At 40.3% G+C, this 11417-nt stretch overlaps 1 protein-coding gene across 2 annotated transcripts in view; it reads left to right on the forward strand.

The window, feature by feature from the left end:
- The first annotated feature begins 1053 nt into the window (after window positions 1–1053).
- RAB37 (RAB37, member RAS oncogene family) overlaps window positions 1054–11417 on the forward strand; it is a 92775-nt gene continuing 82411 nt past the window's right edge. For both annotated transcript variants that reach the window (XM_039342867.1, XM_039342869.1), the window contains exon 1: window positions 1054–1483. In XM_039342867.1, coding sequence (XP_039198801.1) covers window positions 1364–1483 — 120 coding nt within the window. In that variant the 5' untranslated portion in view covers window positions 1054–1363. The remainder of the gene's footprint in view (window positions 1484–11417) is intronic.

The raw sequence follows: 11417 nt of genomic DNA on the forward strand, positions 1-11417 counted from the left end.
CTTCAGAAATGTGATAAGGTTGGGGCCACTTCAACCTCAGAGCAGGGGGGGGGGATGCTTTTTAAAGGGCAGGCACAATAACAGAGAAGGGACATCTCCTAAGTCCCATTAGATGACCCTGCTTCAAGAAAGAGGACCAGAGAATACTCACCCCGTGTGATCCTCTGGGATGTATAGAGGTAACAAGCCATATTCCATATAGACTTTTCTAGAGGATATTGAATTACACAGGAACCCACACCTTCTCAACTAATACAGATTTCCAAGTGCCGCTATTTTATTTGGAGGAAATAATACATTTTTGTTTTCTTTTTTAAGGAATATAATTTTTATTAAAACTTTTAAACAAAAAAAAAACTAATGTGAACTAATATAAAATAAGGGAAAAAAGACAAAGAAATCAAAGAAGAGGCAAAACGTGCAAAAAGAGAAAAAAAAGTTGAAAAACTGAAAAATGGAAAAGAAAGAAAAAAGATATAAAGAAGTGGCTTCTGATATTCTTCACAGTATTTGTTAAGTACAATACGTCTTCCTTTTCATGATCACACATCCTGATTGCATAACTAATGCAATAAGGTCCCCTGGCCATACATCAGCAATCCAGAAGTACATACTCTTCTTTTTGTATGGAAGAAACATGCAGGTTTATTTGCTTGGTTAGATGTAGGATCAGATTACTTTTACCTAACTCTGCAGGACATGGGGAAAAAAAACCCCTGCAGTTGAACGTTTTAACAGCTATTCATATCCTTTTGATTCTCCCTTGAAATCCGCAGTGCTAGATTAGAAAGTTGCTGGTAGTGCCAGAATAGGACCCAAGGGGCAGTGTGATGTAAGAAGGAAAGACTCAATGTTTATTCAAGTTTAGAAAATTAAAGGGACCGCGCCAAAAGCTTGACTGCGGTGTACTTCTCTCTCTCATTCTTTCTCTCTCTTCCCCCCTCCCTCCCTACCCCCCCTCTCTCTTTCCGCATCTAACCTCGGATGCTGTGCTATCAGTGATGTACAAACGGTGCTGGAAGGGTTACGACGCGTTCGGACTTTGCTGGAGCTCTGCTTTGACTGGAGCAAAAGAGTCTTCAAATCTTGACACGGGAGCTAACCTTGGTGCTGAAAGCGCTCCGGGCTCTGCAATCTTTTGAATCTTATCGAAGCTTCGGGGCTTCCGTTTCTTTAGCACTTTGCGACCTCCCACCCCTCCACCCCCCCGCCATTTTCCACCTTTCTTTCATTTTCACTTTTTCCTTTTCCGGATAGGAGGGAAATGTAGCAGACTCGAGCTGTGCTTGTTTGCTGCATTGAGGTTTGGCCCGGAGCCGTTTGCTTTTAGCACTGCCGCAAGAAAATTCATCTCAAAAAAGGAATGGAGACTTACTGGGGATATCAGAGTGGGGCTGGAAGCCCTTATGCCTACTCAGAGCTGGGTGCCAATGAGTTTGGTATCCAAAATACAAGTTACTATAATGAAGATATACTGCATAAGGTATGTACATCTGCGGTTGGGATGGGGTGGGTGAGTGGGAGAGAACATAGAGATGGAAATGGGATAATATTCTAGACCTCGCATGAAGCAACATAAACAAGGAAGTGGCACTTTTGAAAAGAAGGGATTGCTAAATGCTGAGAAGTCAGTTTAAATGGGATTTTTATTTATTATACTGTGGATATGGTGCTTTGCAAGTTGGCTGCATGGGACAAATAAATACTTGGCTGCCAAGAATTTGCAGGTCTTTTTAAGTATAGTTAGTTTATTTTAAGAGGAGAGAGAGGGGGGGAGGGAGGGAGGGAGGGAGGGAGAGAGAGAGAGAGAGAGAGAGAGAAACCAGTGTTGCTAAAAGAAATTGTAGTTAATTGCAATTGTACCTTTCCTTTTAATTGAAAGAAAGGAAGTTGAGGCTAACCTCATCAACTCAGTGAACTCAGTTATGGCAGTTTAATTTCTCTGTTGTTTTCATGGAAGAAATTCTAATATAAACCTGCATGTTCTTTTTTCCTAAATTAGTGCTACTGAGCCTCTTCTGAGTAATCTTTAGCAGTCTGTTGCTGTTGAGTTGTGCAAGAGAATTATCTAAGAGAATTCGTAACTGTGAATGAAAATATATGCAGTGTTTGTAAATCTTAGATGGTGAGCATGAGTCCTAAATTTTATGGGGCATTTGTGCCAGGCTTTGGTATTATTTATAGAATTCTGTAAAGAACATTACAAAAAAAAAACATCCTTTCATTTTGTCAGCAAATCATGAGGAATAGTTCTGTTTGGGATCTATTGAATTGTAAACACAACACAGCTGTTGGATGACCATTAGGCCTATGTTTATTTCCCAGTTGTAATGAGGATAATTTGGGAAACAAATACAAAGGAAGAGATTAAATGTAAAGAAAAATAGGATGTCAGGATGTCTTTGCAATAATGGAATCTAATGTGAATTTTTGGAAACTTTCCAAGTGAGATATATTGTTCCATTCTGTAATTAAAGCCTTTTATGGAAAGCCATCATTAATCATATTATGGCAGTTTTAATTCTGTAGTATAAATTTTTAAGCAGAAGAGCAGCCCAGTGTGAATTTTAAGTACAGAGCAGAAGTCCAGGCCACACATGCTGGCTTTATATCTGCACAATACCCAAATTTGCTGTATTAACCAAGGTATTGTATTTTTTTTAAAAAAAATCATTATGGAGGTAAAGTGAGCAGAATCTTCATGCAGATCTTGCCAATCAATATGTATAGTTAGACATGAAGATTGAGGAAGCTCAGGAACACCATGCTTGGGAACAGGAATAGAAACAGCAAACCTACCACGTCATATCCATTTATGATACAGTCCCCATTTGAAGTAAACCAATAAATGCAGTTTTGCTCCTATTGTTATCCCATGGCAACAGCACTTAGGCTTATATACCACTTCATAGTGCTTTACAGCCCTCTCTTAAGTGGTTTACAAATGTCAGATTATTGCCGCCAGCAGTCCGGGTCCTCATTTTACCTTGTTAGGATGGAAGGTTGAGTCAACCTTGAGCTGGTCAGGATCGAACTACTGGCAGTGGGCAGAGTTTGTCTGCAATACTGCATTCTAACCACTTCACCCCACAGCGCTTAATGTTGAAAGAGTATACATTTAAAATAACAGATAAAATACTTTAAAACACTTCACTAGCAAGTACAATTCTATAGACAGTCCAAAGTTTATGGATAAACTTCGCTACAGCATGCTGAAAGTTAACAACTGATGGGAAACCTCTCTCCAGTCACACTGATGCTGTTTATGAACTCTGAGAATTGTCATAATTTCAGAGTTAAGAAAATAAATTGAGAGCTATATTACTGGGGATTTAACTCAGAGGATCTCAATCTAGTTCTCAATCTACTATCCAAACATCTATGAGAGTTTTTTGATTATAATAAGCAAAACAAATTTGAATGAATGAATGTATGAATAAGTGATATTTTGGACCAAAATCAACATAACATGGGAAGTTGTGATAAATTACTTGTAATTTTTAAAAAAATAATGAATACACACCAGGAATTTGATATTTGGATTGAATTATCCACGCAAATGTGGGTTAACTCAGCCTTTTACAACCTGAATGCACTCCAGATAAATAAATAGATAGGGTTATTTGTTGGTTGATTTACAAATATGAAATATATCCTGCCCAATTTTACAAATTTTTATATGAACTTCAAGTCCCAGAATTCTCCTACAAGCATGGCAATTGCTGACAGTCTTGGGAACAGAACTTCAACATTTGAAAGCAATAAGATTAGGGAAAGGTGTTGTACTAATGTTCCAATCTGATCTACTTCTTGCTTTCAAAGCTTCTAGTGTCCGTCTTGTGCCTCTACATCTCTCCAAGGGGTACATATTAGTTTAAGGAAGAGAAAGTTCAGACTTTAAAAAAAATGGGATAGCGTGAAGAAGTAAAACTGGGGTTGCTGTCCGCAACTTTGTAAAAGCAGCTGCAGCCAGGCAGAAATACTTCCCAGCCCCAGTTTCTCATATCTTTTCCCAAACTGCTGTAAAAGTTTACAGTCTCAGAAACCGAGACTCAGTTGGGCTCATTTTGCTGGCTCCTAGCCTACAAAAGGGAAAGCTAATACTGACAGTATAGGAGTCTGTAGGAGAAAAGGCAATAAAGGCAATAAAGAGAAGACAGCAAGCCTGGGCATTTACAACCATTACAGGCAAGCAAGAGGATTGTCAATCAATTGCCAAGACCACAAGCTAAGGACTACAGATCAAAGACTTTTTCGTGGCTACTTCAATTTGCAAAACCTAGGAAGGTGGAGTTAATTCAGAATAGCAGCCAATTGTTGGGGAAGATGTGTGCTACAACAAAGCAATGTGTACAGTTAACTTCTATGATGTTGTGTGTCCAGTCTCCCAGATGGAAAAAGAAAAGGAAATTAAAATCCTTCACCAGTGTTGCAGTAACAGTGTAGGCTGATTTCACTGGGACTCCTCTTCCATAAAAATTGTAAGCCGGTCACCAAACTCTTAATGCCACTTGGCTTTATCTTGTTGCTGATTTTAAGGCAGGAAGCAAGATGCTTATGGATTAAAGCCAGGTGTGCCTAAACCAGTGATGGCGAACCTTTTAGAGACCGAGTGCCCAAACTGCAACCCAAAACCTACTTATGCATCGTCAGGTGCCGGATGGGTGTGGCCCATTGGGTGGGTGTGGCCCAATGGCAGATTGGGTGGGACTAAAATATTTAATCAATCAATTCTAACTTTGCAAGATCTTTTTCCCCCCCACGAGAAGTTGAAATTGATTGATCGATTGAACTTTTTTTTCCACACGGCAACAGAGGCCTAAAGCGAAAAGGTTTTATAAAACCCAGCTGAAGACTTAGGACTGGGGCGATGGCGCGCGTGCCCACAGAGAGGGCTCTGAGTGCCACCTCTGGCACCCGTGCCATGGGTTCGCCACCACTGGCCTAAACTATATCGGTTGTTGTCTTCCTATTGTTTTATGCCTTCCACAGCTTGAAAATGACAGAAATACATCATAGTGTTGAAAATACAGAAGGGATATGAATGTTTTACAACTTAGTATATCTTAATATTCCTGGCTATTAAAACGTAAGCTTACTCTTCAACCAATTAAGCTACACCAGAACAGGAAGAAGCAAACAAGACAAAAGTGCTTAAAAGGGGGACACTACTTAAAACTAAAGTAAGCCAACAATGAGTCATATACTAGAAGTGATAGAAATATGAACATACCGTCCCTAATCAGTGAATCCTTCCCCTGATCTGGCAAATCGATTATGAACAAGATATTATTATTTTTTATTTCTAGGATAATCTTCGTGGTTGATAACCAACTCTGTCTTTGCTGGCAACAGCTGATCCTGGTGCCTTGTTAGGCAGGACATTGGGAATTTCAAATTGGGGATGGATGAATTTCTGAGAACTACACATTTTGTGCCCTATCTAGCAAAATAAAATTCAACGGAGAGAAGAGTAAGGTTTTATACTTAGGCAAAAAAAAAAAAATCAAATGTAGATTAGGTTAAACCTGTCACAATAGTAGTAACTGTGAGAGGGATCTCAGAGTCCTAGTGAACAATCCCTTAAATATGAGCCAGCAGTGCATGGCAGCACCCAAAAAAAGCCAACACAGTCCTAGGCTGCATTAACAGAGGGACAGAATCAAGATCATGTGAAGTTTTAATACCACTTTATAAAGCCTTAGTAAGACCGCACTTACAATTCTACATCCAGTGTTGGGTACCACAATATAAAAAAGATGTAGAGACTCTGGAAAGAGTGCAGAAAAGAGCAATAAAGATGATTAGAGGGTTGGAGGCTAAAACATATGAAGAATGGTTGCAGGAATTGGCTTTGTCTAGTCTAGTGAAAAAAAGGACTAGAGATGACATGATAGCAGCATTCCAATATTTGCAACAAAGAAGAGGGCATCAACCTATTTTCCAAAGCACCAGAGGGCAAGATAAGAAACAATGGATGGAAACTAATCAAGGCGAAAAACAACCTAGACATAAAGAGAAATTTCCTAACACTGAGAACAATTAACCAGAGCAACAGTTTGCCTTCAGAAGCTCCATCACTGGACCCTTTTGAGAAGAGACTGGAGAGCCACTTGTCTGGAATGATATAGGGTTTCCTGCTCCACTTTTTTTTAAACCATTCGGTTTTAATCTCTGGTCAAATAAAACATTGCTGGAGTCTTTCAATTTAATAAAATAAAGCCATTTTATTGGAAAATTGGAAAGCAACAACAATCTAATGAAATGAAATGCATACTATAGTTGGTAGATGCAATGGTATGTGGGAATGACCTTGGGATATGGGAGAAAAGCTACTGTACAGTCAGGAGAGCAATTAGATAAGAGGCAGCTTAGCCTTCGGGAAGGGATGTGGGCATGACAAATATCTTCAAAGGGATCCTTCCTAGTTTCTTGGGATGTAAAGTGAAGGGGGAGAAATTTACTTTCAGATTTGCAAGATTTAGAAACAATGTAACCTTATAATAAAGTTGAATTAATTCATCTTGGTGTGCTTCTTGTCTGGACTGATCATGAGAGAGAGAGAGGGAGGGAGGGAGGGAGGGAGGGAGGGAGGGAGAAAGAGAGGGTGAGAGAGAGAGAGAGGGAGGAGGAGAGACAGAGGGAGAGTTGCTATGGAGCTTTAAAGCTGCCCTATCACAATTCCTCTTAGAAGTCCTGTGGCTGAAATCTAGGAATTAAATGGTGGGATGAGGCAAACATTCCCACCAATAGCAGAATAAAAGATCCACAAACTTTGCAGATTAAAGGTATTATGTAAGAAAAGGCACTAATTGCATATCAATTAGCACTGAACTAAGGGGGAAAAATACCTGACTTTCAAGCAGAGCTAATGCTTGGAAATTATATAGTCTAACATTTCTTCTAAATTACCTCTAGAGCTTCTTGAGGTTTTCCAAGAATAAGGAGGATCTGTGCACTCTGTGATCAGATGTTAAACAAATTTAATCTATGTATAATCCAATTACTGGGAAACTTGGTTAGCAGCACACATCTAGCTTTGAGTTGTTTAGACAAGCTTGAAGAGAATATGATTGCTGTGAAATAGTTTAGAACTGGCATAATTCTAATTGATATAAGCACCATAATAGTTTATCTAGCATAGCATAGAAATAAGCAAATAAGGAGAAAAGTGGAGGCATAGTTAGCATAAACTGAATACAATCATCCTTGAGGATAATAAGCTGTCTTCCTCCCCCACCCCCCAGCAAAAAATTGCACATACAAAAAAAATTACATACCCTGTAATGAAAGATGGCTAGATCACAGTTAATGGTCAGTTCAATATGGCTATTCTTTCCTTCTGCCTATCCCATTAACCCTATCCAATGTGAGAGCTAATTCTAGAACATTTCATTGAGAATATAAATCCTGATAAGGGATGTTAAGGGAGGGAGGGAGAAAGAGAGAGAGGGAGAGAGGGAGAGAGAGAGAGAGAGAGAGAGAGAGAGAGAGATACAAACTTGAAATAATAAATAATAGTAATAATAATAACAACAATAACAATAACAACAATAACAACAATACAAAAGTTGGAAAGGACCTTGGAGGTCATCTAGTCCAACCCCCTGCTCAGGCAGGAAAGCCTATACCATTTCAGACAAATAGCTGTCCAGTCTCTTCTTAAAAACTTGGAACATTCACCGCTTCTGCAGGCAGGTTGTTCCACTAGTTAATTGTTCTAAATTTCAGGAAGTTTCTCCTTATATCAAGCTACATTGAGCCAGATTTTTAAAACAGTGAACCTCTGGGCCTATATTAAGTTCTGTTTTATTCTGGCAGTCAAGTGGTCCTATTGTAGAATCAGAAAGCCACGTGGTTCTTCTGATAGGACAGAGTGACTCAGTTCTCAGTTGTAATGGGCTTAACAGCACTTCCTCACAGATATGTTGGATAGATTAATAACTAAGCTTGACTAAGCAGAAGATGGGGAAAGGCCTTCTTCATATTGCAAATTAGGCTTCTTATAGATCCCCAAAGGAAAAGGGAAATGAGCGAGTGCTCTGCAAGGAAAGCATAAAGTCATATTGGAAAAGCTTGATAGACTCAATAATGTATCATTGTTTGCGCTGGTGGTGAATATCTGTAGTTTGAGTATACCATGAGAGTGGAGTTTGTGGGTTGGTTGCCAAATGTTTTGTTATCACGCTAGGTAACATCTTCAATGGAGGTTAGGGGAGGTCAGTGTTCCTCTGTTTATAAGGGCTTGTGTGCTCAGTAGATCTTGTGATGGGGAGGTCACGTCAGGTGAGGGTCTTGTGATGGGTCTATCTATAATAGTTTGATGCTAAAGGTCTTCCCTTCATAGGAAAGTTGCCTTGTATGAGCCAATCAAACAACACAGAGTTGCTGTATGAACGAAATGGCCGGTTTCTAAATTTTATATTTTTATCTACATATAAAAATCAGCACTGCCTAAAGGTAGCCAAGGATCAGATTACAGGATGCTCAAGTTTCCTGGCTATTTTGAGGGCAGAGGAAATCTGCATTGAAAAATGGAATGGCAGCCATATAACAATATACATTGTCGAAACACACTGCTACCTTTGAAGACAGGCAGCAGTTTCAACAACCAGGCAACTCCCTGACTCCAGTTTTCAAGAAAGATATTCTGAGTGGGCTTGGCTTGTAACAGGATTATCCAACCCACCCATTTCCTACCAGGCTATGGAAATATTTGGAGTCGAAGAGTAGCCTATGAATCAGAATGTAGGTGGGCATGCAGTGGGGCCGGTAGGAGATCCTTGTAAGTAGGGCCACCCCAGTTTTCCCAAGAACTCGGCAGCTGCCCTCCATGCCTGGCTTACAATCTCAGGAAAAGAAATGTCTGATTCAATGTACATGGCCACATACACTCTGAATCACATTTTACTCTTTACATCTGGAGCCCTGCCCAATTCTAATACAGTAATACAGGTCAGCTTCATAAATATTTGATTCTTAAATCCGTTCCTTGGCTTGTTTTCAAGTTAAAGCTGCACTAATTCTTGTATGCATTTTCCCCTTCTCTATGTACAGTATTTTTGTATACAACTTTCTCCAATACATGCACTGTTCATTTCAGTTTTTTAACTGAGGATTCTATCTCAAGGTTTAGTGCACAAAGTAAGGGATTGGACCTATTAGGTCTCTTCCAACTGTACAACTCTTATGATTCCAACATTATTCATTTGAAAAGTTGGGATGAATACAAGCTGTACAAAGCACTCAAAAGACATGCTCTGCAAAGAAGGGTTAATAAGAATGGAAGGCTTGACTAGGCTTTGAAGACTATTCCTGATTGTCTGAATGCCTCTGTGTGTTTGCTCTTAAATGACTGTATCCAGTGTTCATACAGAAACAGGAATCAGATGGGACACCACAAGGATCTGCTACTTTTCTAAAAAAGGTAAAGGTAAATGTTTCCCCTGTCCAGTCATGTTCAACTCTGGAGACAATGCTTATCTTCGTTTCCTAGCTGAGGGAGCCAGTGTTATCTGAAGATGCTTCCGTAGTCATGTGCCCGGCATGACTATACAATGAGGCACGGGGAATGCTGTTACCTTCCCACCAAATTGTACCTATTTATCTACTTGCAATTGCACGCTTTCAAGCTGTTAGATTGGCAGGAGCTGGGGTGAGGATGAAAACTCACCCTATAAAGTGGTATTTATGTCTCAAACTGCTAACCTTCCAATTGACAAGCCCGGTGTCTTAACCACTAAGCCACCACATCCCTCTTGTACTCTTCTAGACCAGAGGTCCCCAACCTTTTGGGCACCAGGGACTGGTTCCGTGGAGAAAGGTTTTTCCACAGATCAGAGAGTGCGTGGTTTTGTGTGGTGCCTGCATCCCATGGATGGGGCTTTGCTTCTTTGTGTGGACCGGTTGCTGGCATGCCGTGGCCCGGTACTGGTCCACAGACCAGGGTTTGGGGACCCCTGTTCTAGACCTTTATTAATGACTTGGATGAAAAACTGGAGGGAAAACTTACTGCTAGCTGGGCAAACATTAAAGAAAGTGTCTTTGCCTTAACTGAAAAGACCTTTTCAGAGCTCTTACTGAATCTGAGAAAGGTAGGCTGTGAGATTCTTGTCTTCTAATATTTCTAGTGAGAGCAAGCAGCTGGACTGTTTCTGCTGCTGCTGGTCAGCCATGACAACGTAACACAGTTGGACATCTCCCTAGACCAGGGGTAGGCAACCTTGACTCTTTTATGACTCATGGACTTCAACTCCCAGAATTCCTGAGCCAGCATGGCTCAGCTTGGAAACCTCTCCCTTTCCCCTCAGCATGGCTGGCTCAGGAATTCTGGGAGTTGAAGTCCACGAGTCATAAAAGAGTCAAGGCTGCCTACCCCTGCCCTAGACTTAAAGTGGAAAGAAGCTGCTGGAAATCTGCCTCCCATCTCTGTGGACACAGGAAAGCTTAATCAGGGTGAATTGAATCATTCAATAACAGTGACCTGGCATCAAACCAGAAATGACATCAATCTGCTCGGCACCTGTAATAATAAAAAAAGGAAGTAAACAGTTTGAAGGGGGGACAAGAGATCTATTGAGAAGGAAGTGGGATGGCTGTGAACTTCTCTCAGCAAGGCCAAAGTTGAAAAACTATGCATCTGAGAACTTATAGTGCTAATGTTGTGGTTTTAACCTTTTAGTCATATCCCACTCTTAGCAACTTTATAGGCAAGTGTTCTCTACGCAACCTCTAACAGCAATCTCTATTTGACTTGCTGGGATGAATGTCTGCAGAGGGCTCTCTTTCAAGCTTAACACAACCTCTAGTTCTGCTGGCTAACCAGGGACAGGAGTTTAATTTCCAAAAAAAGAGAGAGCACAATTTCTGATTTGCATCAGGAGCTGGGAAGGCATATGAGTCACTGCCATGTTGAGGCTTTAGCTACAGCCCTGCTTTGTTTTCCAGCTAGTCAAAATACAATGTCTGGAAATAAATGGACTTTATGAGTGACGTTTATTCAAGAAGCAGAAACTCAGCGTGAGTTTCTTAAGTGAAGTAATACCCGGAACAAGCTCATTTAGTGAATCCTTTGCTTTTGCTACCACAGCAAAAAAAAAAAAAAAAGGTGCAAAGAGCAGAGCTATTCTGCTTAATATAACTATTGCTTGATATCTGTCCAGTCACCGTTTCTGTTCTGTGGAACTGCATGGGTGGCTAAGCCCATATCAATTTTGGTACTAACATTAGCCTTGCTGAGAGCACGTATCTGGCTCAAATTATTAGGATTATTGGTGACTGGGGCTGAGGTTCTCACCTTCTCTGGAGGAAAGCTCCTCTCTCATGTGTATAAATATCCTCTGTATTTCTCAAGATTAATGCTGTTGCTTGATGTTTAGGAAATACAGCGTTAAAATCCTTCTTCCTGCCATATTAAT

The sequence above is a fragment of the Crotalus tigris genome, unplaced genomic scaffold (genome assembly GCF_016545835.1).
Source record: "Crotalus tigris isolate CLP2741 ecotype Arizona unplaced genomic scaffold, ASM1654583v1 scf7180000017814.3102382, whole genome shotgun sequence".
NCBI lineage: Eukaryota > Metazoa > Chordata > Lepidosauria > Squamata > Viperidae > Crotalus > Crotalus tigris.